The 18,220-nt window shown below is 33.3% G+C and overlaps 1 protein-coding gene across 3 annotated transcripts in view; it reads right to left on the reverse strand.

Moving 5' to 3' along the window:
* Positions 1-456: 456 nt before the first annotated feature.
* PPP1CB (protein phosphatase 1 catalytic subunit beta) overlaps positions 457-18,220 on the reverse strand; it is a 48,136-nt gene continuing 30,372 nt past the window's right edge. For all 3 annotated transcript variants that reach the window (XM_036903587.2, XM_036903588.2, XM_057497313.1), the window contains 6 exons: positions 17,806-18,036; positions 15,872-15,976; positions 14,182-14,253; positions 7,337-7,488; positions 4,215-4,349; positions 457-2,253 (listed from right to left, as the gene is read on the reverse strand). In XM_036903587.2, the coding sequence (XP_036759482.1) occupies positions 2,149-2,253; positions 4,215-4,349; positions 7,337-7,488; positions 14,182-14,253; positions 15,872-15,976; positions 17,806-18,036 (800 nt within the window). In that variant the 3' untranslated portion in view covers positions 457-2,148. The remainder of the gene's footprint in view (positions 2,254-4,214; positions 4,350-7,336; positions 7,489-14,181; positions 14,254-15,871; positions 15,977-17,805; positions 18,037-18,220) is intronic.

The raw sequence follows: 18,220 nt of genomic DNA on the forward strand, positions 1-18,220 counted from the left end.
TTAAGGGGTTTTTAAGAAAGTAATTTTTTAAACATGATTTTATTCTTTATATTTAGTGACCAATATTAATTTCCTTAATTAGTGAGTTTTTTCATATTCAGTATTGACCTGGATGAATCATTACAAAAACCCAGTAATTAGGATCCAAATTAATGTGTTCTAACATTCAGATTAGTAAGACTGCCCTGTCTTGTCAAAGCCTCATTTTTCTAGACCCGTTTTACTGTTAACTAAGAGTACATCCAAAATTCTTAGAAGTCGCTCAACTTACACTCCAATTAGGATATTTAAATCACATTACAGAAAAGCCTGTTTGACCTAATGTATCATATACAGTATAAACAGCTGCAGAGAAGACTTAAATGTATGTTCAAAGACACTGAAATGTATTTGTGTAAGATGTGTATTTAAATTTCTCATTGTAAAGGAAAAAAAAGAGAAAATAACCAGTCAGGCTTCTTATCAATTAGACAACTTTTACTAAATGAGAAAACTACATTTAAAATGTGCTTTAAAACAAAATGGAATTAGAAAAAAAGACATATGCAAAGAACTCTGCACTGTGCTGAAAAATCAAATCTCTTGCAGGAATACAATATGCCAATTCAGAAAATGTAAGTTAACAGAATTCTCAATTTAACATTTTCAAAGACGATATTAAGGTCAAGAATTTCACATCTATGATAGCACATACAGAAGGGCATTATAAATATGATGTCCATCTCTATGAAGCTTACAAATTTGACAATACTCAATAAAAGCTTTTAGAATCACATCCAAAAATGTCACATCCAAAGAATCACGTATCTGTGTGCTGTTAAGTTCTCCTTCTAAAATCTTTATCTTGACTTTCTACTCCTTGTCATTTATTAATACTAACTCTTTAAAAAAAGACAGGAAAAGAAATGCTGCAATAAACCCTTGATCGTGTACAGAAATTATTGCTACTATAGTTCACTACAAAGCATGTCTATACAATATCATATGAACTTTGATCATGAAAAATCAGAATAAACATCTTTTGTGACATAAGCCTTACAGTCGTATACAACATTCACATGGCAATAGACAGGTAAGCACCCAATAACCATAGTTGACAAAACGTCCCACTGACCAGCATTCATTTAAATACATCCTTCGTACAGAGTGAGGAAAAAAGAAACAGTGTCAGCTTTCCAAGGCTTGTCAAAAATGGATTCTCATGTTCTGTGGACCTAAAAACAAAATACAAGAACAAAAAACCCAAAAAACAAAACCAATGCAGGTGAGGGTGTTACCAGAAAGTTAAGCATGCCAAAACGTGCGAATTAAAACCTAAAGCCAAGGTACCACATAATCACATTACCAACTAGTTGGGTAATACTATATGAGCCTTATCTTAAAGTTAAATGAAATGCTACTGCACAATAGAGCATCAATAAGTTAAAAATTAGAGTGCACAAATCCAAAACAGTGGCAATTTCTGTATAATGCAAAATATTCACTATCAGCTGTAAAGTCTGCCCAAACTGTTTGATTAAATTACTGGATTGGATAGTTTGCGTATTTTAAAAATTAATGAATTTCTAAAATTCCTTTTTACTGTAATGAGGCTTAAGTTTTCTTATTAAGATCAAACAGGTACATATGTATAAATAAGCAAGGGAAAATAAGTTGGTGATGTCTTTAAAGCTCTTCCCACATTTCACTTTAAAAAAATGTTTGGGGAAAAAACTTAAAAATATTTGCCATTATTCTAGCAAAAACAAACAAACAAAACAAGCCCCAAATAATTAAAGAATCAAGCAACACTAAAACCACATTACACAGATGGATCATCATGCTTTCATCTGGTATAACTATCACATCTAATTTAACTGGGATGCTTTTCAACTTTAAAAACTGTGATGTGTGAAGATGTAACTTTAATGGGTAATTTTGAATTTGGATTTAACTTTTTGAGTATTTAACAGAGTATACTTATTACAATACAGTGTAGCACATATTTCTATTAGAAAAAAATTTAAGATCCTTTACCCCGTCTCCTTAAGTTAAAGGTATGACATCATAAAGGGTGTCAAATGGTTGGATGGTTTTACAGTGCACACTTATATATCATGAAGTATGTCCTTAACAAATCTGATGGTTTCTTTTACAGAGTTCCTTTCTTCACCTTTTCTTCGGTGGATTAGCTGTTCGAGGTGGAGTGACAGGACGTCCTGAATTCAGTCCACCATACTGGTACTTAGCTTTCTTTTCAGATGGTTTCAGTATCTTAAAGTAAACAATTTATTAACAATATTATTCTTTCAAATGCAGTAAGTTTAAGAAAGTTATTATAATAGGGAGTTTTTCAATAAATGACATAAATGGTAAAAGTGCAATAAAAATGTAGGGAAAAACAGCAAAGTTCCACAAATATTTCTCATATTTAAAGAGTATGCAAGTGTCTAAATATCTCAATATTGCTCTTATTTTTTCATTCCACTGATAATTTAGTTATAAAAGCTCAAGTATAGGAATCCTGTCAACTACCCAGTCTTAGATTTAAGTAAAATTTTTTTCAAATTAGCTTCTTCACCATGAGGAAGGAACACTAGTTTGTGAGTCAAAAAACTTTAGGTTCTCATCATAATGTTGTCACTGTTTACTTAAAGGGTAATTAGCCACATGACAGAACTTAGTTTTTTATGTCTTTAAGGAAATAACAGATTTTCATATTTTACATTTCATAAAGTTCACCTATTTAAAATATTGAAAGTGGGTGATTTTTAATATATTTATGAGTTGTACAACCACTGCTATAACCTAATTAAAAAATTCTGTCATCCCAAAAAGAAACCCACAGGCAGTCATTTATCATTTCTACTCTCTACTATCCTAAAGCTCTTTCAAGTAAATGAAACCATAAATACATGGTCTTTTGTAACTGGCTTCTTTTACTGAAATAATGTTTTTGAGGTTCATTCATGTTATAGCATGTATCAGTACTTCCTTACTTTAAATTGCCAAACAATATGCCATTTTATGGATATTCCACATTTTGTTTATTCATCACTCTAGTTGGACATCTGCATTGTTTCCACCTTTTGGCTATTACAAATAATGATCCTAGAATATGCACACACATGTATTTGAGTACCTGTTTTCAATTCTTTTGGATATACTTAGGAGGGAACTGCTGGGTGATTTAAAAACTCTATGTTTAACTTTTTGAGGTACTGCCAAACTATTTTCCAAAGTGGCTGCACCATTTCACATTCCACCATCAACATATATTCCCACCAACAGTGTATGAAGATTCCAACTTCACCACATCCTTATCCCTACTTGTTAATGTCTGACTTGCCAATACTTGTCTGACTTTTATTGTATTTATTTTGGTGGGTGTAAATAGAGCTTAGCCTACAGTATAGGTAGAAAATAATTACACAAAAAATGTGTAGAAAAGACTTACGAAGCATTCCTTACAACTATTCAGAGCATCACAGTGCCTCAGTGAAAAGAAATATTCATCTAACTCCACTATGGCAACTGTTGAGGATAAGGCCTGGGTTACTATCCTAGAATTGTAAATGAGAAGTCAAACATTTACCATTTAATTATACTAGTCGATAGAAACAGTGTAATACAAAAGGGAAAAAGGAATAGGAAAGCTCTTCTACATTTAAAAAGAGAACTATATATAGAGTGTGAATATTAGAGATGTAAAGTAACTTTTGCAAAAACAAATGACTGAAATTGCTTTTAATTTTAAATAGCACACTAAACCTAGAGTTGGTCTTTTTAAAACGTAAATGTTTCTCAATTTATAAATTGGTACTTTAAGATTGCTTGGGAAGTTTTTTCTTAAGCATTCTACCTTATTTTCATCTTTATAATTCATTCTCAACATCTTTCACCTTGCAAAAGAAAATCTAAATTACTCACTGAATTCACATACTTTTAGTAGGTAGGCCAGGTAAGCCACTATCTAAGGAGTCACACAGGAATTTAACAATTTAAACACATGCATCAACAATGAACAATATAACTTAAGTTCCCTAAAAGTCTAGTATTTGATAATACCAAAAAGGCTGAAATATTTGTGAATGAAAATAGAAACGTCAAATCCATGAGTGATAATCATTTCTGAATAAAACAATTTTTTATACCTCTTCAAGAATGCAAATCTAAAAGAAAAATCCTTGTTAACAATGGCTTTAGTTAGTTCTAGTTATATATTTACATCATACCTGAAATGAACACATCAAAGTTTCATCCACACTCATCATTCCACCAGCATTATCAAATTCACCACAGTAATTTGGAGCTGAAAATAGGGTTACCAATTGTCGTTTAGCAAAAAATTCATATCCATCTTCCACTACCTGTCAAAAGAAAAAAACACTTATTTACAGATAATTCTTAACTGAGATTAATGTGACAAAAAAAATGAAAACACAAAAGCTTGATTTTTATTCTTAAATTTGCCTTAGAACATTAAAACTGGTGTGCCTTTTCTATAATGCAAAGATTTAACTTAAATAATTTATGATAGCTAAAAAGTTTAAAATATCATACCATTTCCAAGGTTCTCCATATGCAGTTATAGTGTCTACAGGAAGCTGAGACAGGTAGTAGTACTTCTTAGATGATGACATTATTAATCCAACTACAGAATCCTTAATTCAATGAATAACCAGTGGAGGATAGCTTATGCCAAGAATGTTTTTCTTGCTCCACTTTCTATTAGTATAATGTAGCTACAATATTGAAAGCTTTACTAAACTGAGTTTAATTATATTATACAGATCAAGCTCTGAAAAACTAGCTGCCTAAAAATATAATTTGTATGATTCTTTTCCTTAATGATTTAACATTTCTAGAATCTGTTGTCAATTCCTGATTTAAACAATTTGTATTTCTCAGCTCTCCAAACCTGAGAAACATGTAAGTTTTATATTTATTTACAGTAGGCAACAATATTTTTCAGTTTTTTAGGTAAAGCAATATTCTACAATACTTGATAATGTATGAAAGCACCTCCCAAATCAATTTCTTTAATTTTTTATTTCCTATCTTAGTATTAGGTTCATGCTCCTATTATAACTACCTTAAGGCAGAATTTAGAGATTAACCTTTTCTGTTAAGTCACTGGCCACTTTATCTATGCTAGCTCAGGATAGTGTTCGGCATTATGTACTTTCAGTTCTTAGTTTTTCCCATCTTAAGTCCCTTAATTTCAGAGATAACATATTTGAAAATAAGCATAATAGGATTTTGGAGTATCTGGAAAAAGATCGTGCAAACTAAGGTAGTTCAGTACTTTGACTTTAAAACCACCATCAATTTTTTAAATAATGTATCATTGATATACAATTTTATGGTTTCACATGAGCAACATTGTGGTTACTACATTCACTAGTATTATCAAGTCCTCCCCGGCACCCCATTGCAGTCACTGTCCATCAGCATAGTAATACGCTGTAGAGTCAGCACTTGTCTTCTCCATGCTATACTGCCTCCCCGACCTATATTGTGAGTGCTAATTATAATGACTCTTGATCCTTCTCCCTCTCTCCCTCCCCATCCTCCCCATCCTCTTCCCTTTGGTAACCACTAGTCTCTTCTTGGAGTCTGCTGCTGTGTTGTTCCTTCAGTTTTGCTTTGTTGTTATACTCCACAAATGAGGGAAATCATTTGGTACTTGTCTTCCTCCGCCTGGCTTATTTCACTGAACATAATACCCTCTAGCTCCATCCATGTTGTTGCAAATGGTAGGATTTGTTTTCTTCATATGGCTGAGTAATAGTCCATTGTGTAAATGTACCACATCTTCTTTATCTGATGGACATGTAGGTTGCTTCCATATCTTGGCTATTGAAAATAGTGCTTCAATAAACATAGGGGTGCACATGTCTTTTTGAATCTGGGATCTTGCTTTTTTGGGTAAATCCCTAGGAGTGGAATTCCCGGGTCAAATGGTATTTCTATTTTTAGTGTTTTGAGGAACCTCCATATGGCTTTCCACAATGGTTGAACTAATTTACAGTCCCACCAGCAGCATAGGAGGGTTCCCCTTCTCCCCATCCTCACCAGCATTTGTTGTTCCTTGTCTTTTGGATGTGGGCCATCCTAACTGGTGTGAGGTGGTATCTCATTGTGAAAACCACCATCTATTTTTGAAAGTATTTGTGAATGGAAATCTATAGCTGAAAAAAATCATCAGTGGGTATTTTATTAGGAAATTTAGCAACTCTATCCTGTCATCTAGTGGAAGGTTTATTTTAATTATCTAACATAAACAATGTTTAACTGATTAGAAAGGCAAATATTGTGGAATGGCATATACTTAATAAATTTTGCTTTTAACAAAGAAGTAACAAGGAATCTTTAAAAATATATTTAAAACTTTGAATACTTAGTACTTTCAAAAGATCTTAAAAAATGCCTTTCATTCAATGTATTTCATACCAGTTACATTTTAGAGAACATGAGGACTCTAACTGTTAAAATAAGCTTTTGTTAATTCATTTATTTAACAAACACTAAATGCATGCTATGTTGAGTAAATTTACAAGGCAATGGATATTCAAAGGTTAACAAGTCCCAATTCCCTTTTTAAAGAGTATACAATCTAGTGGTGGAGGAAGACAAACAAACAAACCTAAATTGTGTATATGTTTTTATAATGAAAATTCAAATAGACACAAAAGTAGAGAAGAGAGTTCAATTAACTCACACTCACCACCCTGACTTATAATTACCAGGATTTTGCTGCATTTATTTCATTTATTCCTTTTTCCTCTATTTTAAAGCAAAGCCCAGACATGTCATCTTACCTACATATTGGAGTACACATTTCTGAAAAATACGGACATCTTTCTTATGTAATAGTATCATCCCAGCTAAAACCATTAGCAATGACTCCTTAATATGTAATACCCAGTCTATAATAAAAATTTCTCCAACTGTCTCAAAAACCTGTATAGTTTTTTATTAGGATCCATGCAATTCATTTGTTATCTATAATACACAAATGTTATTTAAATAAGATTTGTTATAAGCACTGAAAAATCCTAGTATTGCAGTACACTGCAAAAATATATTCATTTGAAATATGCTTGATAAGCACTGAAAAATCTTTTAGTATTGCAGTACACTACAAAAATATATGCATTTGAAACATTTCCTGTTAGTGAGGAAGGGTTAACAAATCTTTAGATTGTTAATTTCGAGATCAGCGTATAGTCTTCACCTCTCTTACTGCTTTTCTTATGTAAGTAGCTTTCTGGGATCTGTTTCCTCAAAATAAAAGGAGTGGACTTTTGTGAAGTTAATAAATATTAAAATATCAAAGTTTTGTATTTTATACCTGATGAGCTCGACAAATCAAGTCTAAATCATGACGGTTCAGAAATTTACTGACTACATCAGCTCCAAAAGTGAAGGAAACACCACGATCATTTTCTCCCCAGCCTTGCACATCCTTATCTGGGTCAGACCACAGCAAATCACAAAGCAAACCTTTAAAGAATAAAAACATAGCAATGAAAAACTGAAATATTTGTAAAATAAAGTATAAATCACATTTCTTCTTCTGCCCTCTTACTCTTTTAATCAATAGGAAGAACCACTTGCCCCCTATAAAATCCCAGCCTAGTGAACTCAGCCACTTTGTTAAAGCAACAACACAAATATAATCTTCCCTGGCTTCTTAAGGCAGTACTTTCAGAACATTACCATATAGGAAATATGTGTATGGCATATTCTAAGCACTTGATATATAGAAAAGGCTGTTCAGTTTATTTAGGTAATCAATTGACCCAGTAGCCATTTCCTGAATAGTTCATCCTTTCCTTACAAAATTGTAGTCTATTCAGGTAATTTATTTGTATTTATCCCTAAATCCCTAAACCAGTAACACACTACAGCTTTTACATAAATCTTTATTTTTCATAGGGGTGGTATCCTCATTTAATATTTTTCTTCAAGATTGTCTTGGTTCCTTTCAATCCTTTGTTCTTCTACATAAAAGCTCTGTATCAGTTTGTCTAATTCCATGGACCCAACTAAGATTTCACTGGAATTGCATTCGATCTGTAAGTCAAGTTAAGGGAAAAGTATTCCCTACAAAGGCTTGGAAGATTTAAATAAAGTATGGAGGAACAAAATCAGATCAGATCCTTGGCTTTATTGTATTTTGGCCTTAAGAGGTCAGAAGTAAAAATATTTATTTGGGTATTTTCATCATAGTAATAGTGTAAATCTTAGGAGGGATTCAGGGCACCTTGGGAATGTAAAGTGAGAAGACCTTAAAGTCTCACGAATCAAACATTTAATAAGCAGGTAAGAAAAGGGGAATAAACAAAAATATTGAGAAGGAATGGTTGAAACAATAGGAAGAGATTACAACAGTTGACTTCTCCTGTAATGGTTAAGAATTACCAAGAAGTAGGAAATGGTTAAGATTTGAATGCAACAAGAGAAGTAGGACAAAAACCAAAAAATTTGTCACTTACAATTAGGTCATCAGACCTTAATGTAAGCAATTTCTTGATGGTTGAGGGAAAGAGAGTGGATAAAAGTCAAATTGTAGCGAAATTAAGAGGGAGTGGATGTTGAGATGGTGATACTGCTTTGCTTAAGAACTATGATGCTAAGGGAGGAGAAATCAAATGCTAATGAAAGATTTTTCAGAATGAGTCAGTTTTAAGATTTTTTTTGAGAATCCATCAACTTCGTAATATGGCTTATCAAAAAAAGGAGAGAACTTCATTGTGAGTCATAGTACAACTTGCCTTGCTAAGTAATTATCTAAAACACCTTGCAGAACTGGTGGCAATGTACTCTTAATTTATATAATTTCCTAAGCTGCTGCTATGATGTTTTAAGAAATCCACCAGCATACAAAATCTACTGGGATAGTTAGCCTCAATTTATAAGCTTTTCCTGATTTCTAAAGAATCACATGCTAATTCTTTTAAAAAAATACATGCATATACCTAGTGTTCCATAATGCTTATACTTTCCAGTTTGTTTTCAGGGATGAAGCATGGAGTCGAAGACCAAGATAGTAGTCTATAATTTTAATATAACAGTAGAACTAGAATGTATTGGTTGCCTTTAGAATTATTTGGGAAATATGAAAGTCTGGATGCATACAAAATCAAATAATGACAGCAATAGCACCCTGACATTTTTCAACTTTAATGGAATCAAGGTAAGAATCTCAGTTAAAGTTCAATGTTTTATAATTCAATTCCTAATGAACAATTATCACAATCATTAGGCTGTTTCTTTAAAAAAAGTGTTAATTTATGTATTAAATTTCTAAAGATTATAGAAAATATCAAAGCTTAAAATGACCTTTTTAGCATCTCAGAAATGTCCCATTAGAATATGCTGAAAAGAGAAACCTAATGTCACCCTTGAAATTCATTTGTCTGAACTACACTATTAACAGAATCTCTAAGTATGTAATGACTTGAAATATGTTTTAATACTGTCCCTTATTTAGAAATTAGCATTTTAAATGCCCTATTATTTAAATACTGGTTTCTGTTGAGTTTTTTAGATAATTACAGTAAAAATCTGGTAAAACGCATGATTTTCCTTTCATAATTAAAACAAACGAGCCATGTTACACAGTAAATTATGAGGCAACTTCTTATAATACACAGTATGTCATAGGCTTACCAGCAGAAAGATCTATGTAACTGAAATGGTTGATGTTTAGTCATAAATTGCATTCTGAGTGATATTATCAGGCTTTCAGTATGAGCAAAACAATCCAATCACACTTGAAAACAAGCAATCAAACGTATGTTCTTAACAGCCCAATTTACAGGTTTAACTATGTCTTACTCAGGCTCTGGACTGTGAATATTTTTTAATGCTCATCTTTCAAAGAATCTTGGATCTTAAAGAGTGGGAAATGAACTTTGCAACCATCTAGCTAAACCCTGCTTGATGAATTATCAAATTCCCATTACAAAATCACCAATAAACAATACTCTTATTAATCAGTAAGCTAAAAGACTTTGTCTTTATCATATATGTTTATAATATATGACAGGGTTTCTAGACACTGACACTCTAGACTATCCTCATTTTCAAGATAGTAAGCTTGTTGAAAACTGATGAACACACAAAGGGTGGGTCTAATTACACAAATAACAGTGGGACAATTAATCCAATAATGTAAGTTTGTTTAGACAAAGTAGTCTGGTAGGAACTGAAGGAGAGCAGTTTTATGTAAATGTTTTTAATAGTGTGATAAAACTAAAAATATATTTGGGTTTTGTTCATATTCCTGGCACAGAGTTACAATCCTTGGAATTTCCTAAGTGATAGGAGTGTCTTTTGTTATTCCTAAGGAGCCCCTTTACATCATTATGCTAAGGAGGTGACCCAGGGGCCCCTACATAGCTTCAGGATGGGGCCTAAGTCAACAGATCAAACATGTGATTAGAGGGTTAGAACTGTCAGCCCTCCCACCTTGTCCTCCTTAACCTCTGGGGGCTGAAAACTGAATTCTATGCAAACTATTGAACAACCAAATTTGGGAACTTCTGGCTGGTGAACACATTTGATGCCAAAGGGTATGGAAGCTGTTCACCAACCAACATCCCTCTCCCTATTGCTTGTCCTATGCACCTCTTCCATTTGGCTGCTCCTGAATTTTAATCTTTGTAATAAACTGGTGAATGTTAAGTAAAGCATCTGAAGAGGTAGTTGTGAGGAATCTGTGAATTTGTAGTTGCCCAGGTAATAGTGTGGGTGTCTGAGGAACCCCACTTAATGCTGGAAACCTAACTGTGGGCAGTCTTGTGGAATAGAGCCCTTAACCTGTGAGGTCTTGGCTAACTCTGGGAGTTAGTGTCACAATTGAATGGAGTTGCTGGACACCCACTAGGTGCTGGAGAATTAGTTGTCTTATGCAAAAACATTTGGTATCAAAAGTGGTTATCAGAAAATGACACACAGAAAGACATTCATATTTTAAGCAAAAGTTGAACTAAGAAAACAGAACGTAACTGCATTCAATTCATAGGTCTTTGTGGCATTTTATGATATGAATGCTGTGATTAGTACAGGCATATCTTTTTATTGTGCTTCACAGATACTGTTTTTAACAAATTGAAGGTTTATGGCAACTCTGTGTTTAGCAAGTCTATTAGCAATATTTTTCCAGTAATAGCATTTGCTTACTTCATGTCTCTGTGTCATGTTTCGGTAGTTCTAGAAATATGTCCAAGTTTTTCATTACTATTATATTTTGTATGGTTATCTGTGACCTCTGATGTTACAACACAATACTAATTACAGATACTGACAAATATATAATCATATTACAAGTTATTTTGGGGTGTCATAAAAGGTGTCTATATAAGATGGCAAATTTAACTAGAAAATGTTGTGTGTTCTGACTGCTCCATGGACAGGCTATTATCCTATGAGCACTAATCCCCCAATAGCTCTTGGCTATTTACCCAAGAAGGCTCTCCTTGGGTCTCCCTATTCCCCAAGACACAGCAATACTGAAATTAGGCCAATTAATAACCCTATAATGGCCTCTGTTCAAGTAAAAGAAGAGTTGCACATCTCTCACTTAAAATAAAAAGCTAGAAAAGATTCTTAGTGAGAAAGTCGTGTTGAAAGCTGAAGAAAGGCTGAAAGCTAGGCCTCTTGTGCCAAGCAGTCAGCCAAGCTGTGAATGCAAAGGAAAAGTTCTTAAAGGAAATTAAGTGTTGTTCCAGTGAACAGATGATTGAGAGGAAAGTGAAACAGCCTTATTGATGATATGAATAAAGTTTGAGTGGTCTGGTTACAAACCAGCCACAACATTCCCTTAATCCAAAACCTAATTCACAGCAAGGCCCTAACTCTTTTCAATTCTATGAAGGCTAAAAGAGGTGAGGACTGCAAAAGAAAAGATGGAATCTAGCAGAGGGTAGGTAGTTCATGGGGTTTAAGGAAAGATGCCATCTCTAACATAAAAATGTAAGGTGAAGCAGCAAGTGCTGGTGTAGAAACTGCAAAAAATTATCCAGAAGATCTGGCTAAGATAATTCATGAAGGTGGCTACACTAAACAGTAGATTTTTAATGTAGACAAAACAGCCTTCTATTGAAACAAGATGCCATGTAGGACTTTCATAGCTACAGAGAAGTCAGTTCCTGGCTTCAAAGCTTCAAAGGACAGGCTGTCTTTCTTAGGAGCTAATGCAGTTGGTTACTTTAAGATGAAGCCAATGCTCATATACCATTCTGAAAATCCGAGGACCCTTATGAATTATGCTGAATCTACTACTCTGCCTATGCTCTATAAATGGAAAACAAAGCCTGGATGACAGCACATCTGTTAACAGCATGATTTACTGAGTATTTTAAGCCCACTATTCAGACCTACTACTCAGAAAAAAGAATCTTTTCAAAATACTAAATGCTCATTGATAATGTACCCAGTCACCCAAGTGCTGATGGAGATGTACAAAGAGATTATTGTTTTTCTTCATGCCTGCTGCCACATCCATTCTGTAGCCCATGGATCTACTCATCACTTTGACTTTCAAGTCTTATTATTTAAGTATTAACATTTCATAAGGCATAGTGATTCCTCTGATGGATGCAGACAAAGTAAACTGAAAATCTTCTGGAAAGGATTCACCATTCTAGATGCCATTAAGAACATTTATGATTTATGGGATGAGGACAAAATATCAACATTAACTGGTGTTTGGAAGAAAATGATTCCAACTGTCACAGATGACTTTGAGTGGCTCAAGAGTTTAGTGGAGGAAGTAATAGCAGATATCATGGAAACAACAAGAGAACCAGAATTAGAAGTGGAGTCCAAAGATGTGACTGAAATGTTGTAATCTCATGAAAGAATTTCAACAGATGAGGTGTGGTTTCTTATGGATGAGCAAAGAATGTGGTTTCTGGAAATGCAATCTACTGGTGAAGATGCTGTGAAGACTGCTGAAATGACAACAAAGGATTACATAAATTTAGTTGATAAAGCAGCAGCAGGGTTTCAAAGGACTGACTCCAATTTTGAAAGAAATTCTACTGTAGGTAAAATACTACCAAACAGCATCACAGACTATAGAGAAATTGTTCCTGAAGGGCAGAGTCCACTGATGGAGAAAATGTCATTGTCTCATTTTAAGAAATTGCCAGTCACCCCAACTTTCAGCAACCATTACCCTGATGAGTTAGCAACCATCAATATCAGGGCAAAACCCTACAGCACCAAAAAAGTTACTTGCTGAAACTCAGGTGATGGTCACCATTTTTTAGCAATAAAATATTTTTATATTAAGGCATGCACATTGTTTTAAGACACACTGCCACTGTGCACTTAATAACTACATAACTTTTATATATCCACTGTAAAACCAAAAACTCATCTGAGACTCACTTTGTGATGTTCGCTTTAATGCGGTGGTCTGGAATGGAATTCATACTAACTCTAAGATATGGCTGTATAACACTTAGTACATACACTGGTACCCAAATACAAATAATTACCATTTAAAAGCCAGTAGAAAAGTTGGGTAAGTGACAACTGTGCCTAGCATTGATTTATAAAATTACATTCAGCTCATTTGTTAACCAACAGAGTAATTTATCCTCAGCTAGAACTTTATTTGCTTTTGTTTTGATTTGCTTCACTTGCCTGAAAGTTATTCTGAATGTCTGAATTGTCTTCATTTTTTCATACAAAATTTCATACAATTTTTATAGAATTCACATCTCTAGTATATTTCTGGAATATTACCAGAATATACACAGAAAATAACTACTAGGTAATTTTTAAAAAGGTAACTGCATCCTCAGCTAAGAAAGATTATTTTAATTAAAACACTTTTGACTAATTTTAACAGGTCTTTGAAGGATGTATTCAGTATTGATGAGAACGAGGGAATTTACAAAGATAGGAAGGTAAGTGGAATCAACAGCAAGATGTTTTGTTACAACGAAGTTTGACAAAAACAATTATGGTTATAAAGTTTAAAAGTTTTGCATGTTGGGGAATAATTAGTGGAAAGTGTAACATTTTATATTACTGCTGGTAATGTGTAGTTAGCTTATTGAGTATTAAGAAGCTCTTTTATTTACTACATAAACCAATCCTACGATTCCACTAATACAGTGGAATATGCCAATATTTTATGTAAAACAATTAATTAAACCTGTGTATATACTTAACCTGTGTCAGGGACATCAGTGGGTCTCATAATTCTCCGAATCTGCTCCATAGACTGCAGATCTGGTGACAATCCTATAAGTAAAAAGATGAGGCACAGTACTAACATATAAAAAATTTTCACTCAAATAAAAAGCATTTAAAGTAGATTTAAGATGTGAAATTAAAGACACTTAGAGTGTTCCTTTTAATATTAGCTTCAATACATTGCTTTTAAAACAGAATCCCATTTGACACAATAGAACATTATGTTTTTCTCCACTCTTCCTTACCAGGGAAAGGAAGTTCCCTTTTATTTCAAAAGATTTTTCAAGGAAAGAAATCCCACCACTCTTGTTTCTTTCCAACCATTCCCTGCCCTTCATAGGAACATACTCAATTCCAATCCTTCCTACCACTTTTGCCACTTCTTACCACCTAACCCTAAATACGTTTACTTCCAAGTTAGTGTCTCACTCTGTCCCATGAAACTGTCCTATATCCCACTCCAGCAGGCTCATTGTCTTCAAAAAGCGTAACTATTGGTCAGAAGTTAAACAAGAAATATATGAAACCAATATTCATATTTCATTCTGCTCCATTTCTAATTTTAGCTATACTACTCTCCAAGATCTACAATTTCTTAAATGTTTAGTATCTATTGTAAAATATATTTCAATTAATTATGTTCTATCAGATAATAAAACATTTAGTACCTCAGGCCTAGACAAGTACACCTATTTTAGAGTTTTTACACTTTAATTCTTTTCACATACTGTTGAAAAACTGATTTTATTACAGTATTTTCATTAAATTATTTCCCTGTACAAAAAACCAATATGGTTATTAAACCACTCAAACACCTTTGCTCAGTATTCAAATCTCTGTAATCTGAACCCATTATTCTCCAACATGTACTTGACATTCTAGTTGTGCCAGTCCTTACATATTACTTAACAAGACAACAAACAAGACTCTCTCAAGTCCCTTTGACTTCTTCAGTCTATTTATCTTCTAAAAGCCATAAATATTCACACAATTCTTCCTTTCCTAACTTCTCTTAATAATTACTGTTGCTACAAGTCCTTCAACATAATTAAATCCCTTTTATTACTCAATACGTTTTGAAAATAAACATTTTACCCTCAAGATAGCCATATCATACATTATCTATTATTTCTGTGGCATACAGCCAAGTGCTAGATACATGTTAGTTTTTCAAATGAACTTTCATATATTCAAGCTATTTAACAAGGCACAGAACAGACTGACCATTCTACCAAAAAAATTATGTTTAGGACTAAAGCAGACATATTATCTAAATCCTTGGCATGTGGGAGAATATTAAATTCAATTATATCTGAATTCTGACAAAAGGTATTTAATACAGGCAGGAAAATAATCAAGGTTCTCTCATTTTTACTGACAGGGTAATCTTTCTATCACAACTGAGGCAAAGGGAAGACATTTTTTCAAACAAAACTCTGGTTATCCTCATATATTAAATTCTTTAAAGACAAGTACCAGATTTTCATTTTCATTATGTATAAACACAAATTTATTGTAAGTAAAAGAGATACTAGCCATATTTAAAAGTTTTAATCACTTGAGTTTTCACACAAGCACTGATTTGTTTTCCCACAGCACTGTAATTATAGGTTTTTTCTACATAATGAACAATAAGAAAATCCCATAGGCAAATTTACTCGCCTACCTCCATGACAACAGAAGATCTTCTCATCCACAATGGCAGCTATAGGCAGACAGTTAAAACAATCAGTGAAGGTCTTCCACAATTTAATATTAAACCTTCGTTTACCTATTAAAAAAAAAAAAGCAATAAAATAAAAAAAATCTAAAACTGTCATTAGTTTTCTCACAGTCTCAGGACTATAAATGATTTCAATTTTCTTCTTTACGTTTAACACTTCATTTTTTTCTGTAATAAATATGTTACTTGTATACTTTTAAAAAGATAATAAATATAACAAACATCCAGCACCTTCAGTTACAATTATTTCAAAGATAGTGGTGTTTGAAACAAACAGATTAAACATTTTGTCTTTTAAGATCACTGTAACATTTTGAAGTAGTCTAATAGACTATTAGTTAATTTTTTCCATTCAAAATCTACACTAGTTAAATACCTAGCCAAATAAGTAAGCAGAAGTAAAAGGGGTGCCTGGAGACTGTCCATATTAACTCTAATGCATTGAGTAACAGAGCATAAACTTACTGCCAAGAAAGGAGAATTTGCAAGTGCTTAACTGGTATTCAGTTTTGAGTGAATTACAATTTGGCACTATAGCAGTATAAACAGAGACACAAACACTGTAATTTTCCTGCAGTCTAGCTTAAAGAGCTATAACAAAGACAATCTCAAGTGTATATTCACCGTTTTAGAGTTATTTGATTTTTCTGAATTTGGCAGTGAGTCGCCAACAACTAACCCAGGGGAGGGATGAAGACACAAGCACTAATTTCCTATGTTTTTATGTGTAAATAACTCAAACTAGTGTTTAGAGATGCTCTCATACATTACTTCATTTGATGTCATTTCTATCCTTATGGATATTCGGGCCCATATTTTACCCTTGAAGAATATACCTCTATTTCTGATGTAGCTTTAGAAAAGTGGTTAGTCTAACGTACTACAATCCACTTCCTGTCAACTGGTCTGATTTAAATAACTGAAACCATACACTGCACCTCAGAAAAGAAAAATGCAATACACATCAAATATAGAATCATTCCTATTAGAATGTAAGGCCCATGAAAAAAGAGATCATCTGTCTTGTGTATCACTGCATTCTTAATGCCTGGCATTTAAAACCTCCTCAAACATTTGCCAAGTAAGTGATTATATGAATCAAGGAAACTGGAGTTTGAATAGGACTCTATCGTACCTAAGGATGGAAAAAATAAAAAATTGATTTTAATGGGGAATTTAGAACTAAAAAACAGTAAAACCAACTTGAAAATCATCGCAAAATTGTAAACTGTACATTAACCAAACCTGTGTTCACTCCTATACTCTAACAAAAGCAAAAGACCAATTTCAAATGTAGTTAATAATTTAGTAGTAGAGCAGCACTTGGAAAAACTACTACACAACAGCAAACTCATGATTCCTTACTGATGAAAAAGAGTACAGTAAAATACGGACACCCTATTTAGTATCCTTCTCTCACTAGGTTTATAGGCATAGATTAGAATTTTTGTAATAAACTTTAAAATAATTTCATAGAACTTCCCAGTATTTCTTGTAACACAAGGCCAATGAGAGTCTCTGTCACATCATAAGAATGCTGAACTAAAACCTTAACGGACACAAGAAAACCAGAGGCTACTGTCCATAGTGACCTCTATTGCACTTGGATATTTTACTACATAAACTAATTAATTAAAAGAGGGCCTTTCAGCTGAATAAGTTGCAGTCAACCTGAAAAAGCATGACCAAAGAAATGCCAAGGAACCAATTTAATTAGTACATGTTTCCCAGTTTCAGGTTCCTCTTCCATGAGAGGCTCTCTTCTTGGGCCTATGCTTGATAGATCATACTTTAAGAAAAACTGAATCAAAGGAACTCTCTTGAAATGGAAAATTATTAGGGAATTTTTCCATTAATAAGTTTTATTTATTACTTACATTCATCATAGAATCCATAAATGCGATTGATGCTAGCACACTCATGGTTTCCTCTTAAGAGAAAGAAGTTCTCTGGATACTTGATTTTATAAGCCAGTAGCAAACAAATGGTTTCCAAAGACTGTTTTCCTCTGTCTACATAATCTCCTAAGAAAAGATAGTTGGCTTCTGGTGGGAAACCTCCATATTCAAATAATCGCAGTAAATCTGTATACTGTCCATGAATATCTCCTAAAAATAGAAAAAGCCAGTTTTAGAAAATTTGGTTACTATGGTAAAGAGCTTCTATGAAATTATGCCCAGTGTTTACACCCTTGTGGAATCCTCCCCCCTTGAATGTGGGCTCTAGCTAGTGACTTGCTTCTACAGCAAAAGTGAGATGTGATGTCTCTCCTGAGACTAGGTTACAGAAGAC

This window comes from Manis pentadactyla, chromosome 2 (assembly GCF_030020395.1).
Source record: "Manis pentadactyla isolate mManPen7 chromosome 2, mManPen7.hap1, whole genome shotgun sequence".
Taxonomy (NCBI): domain Eukaryota; kingdom Metazoa; phylum Chordata; class Mammalia; order Pholidota; family Manidae; genus Manis; species Manis pentadactyla.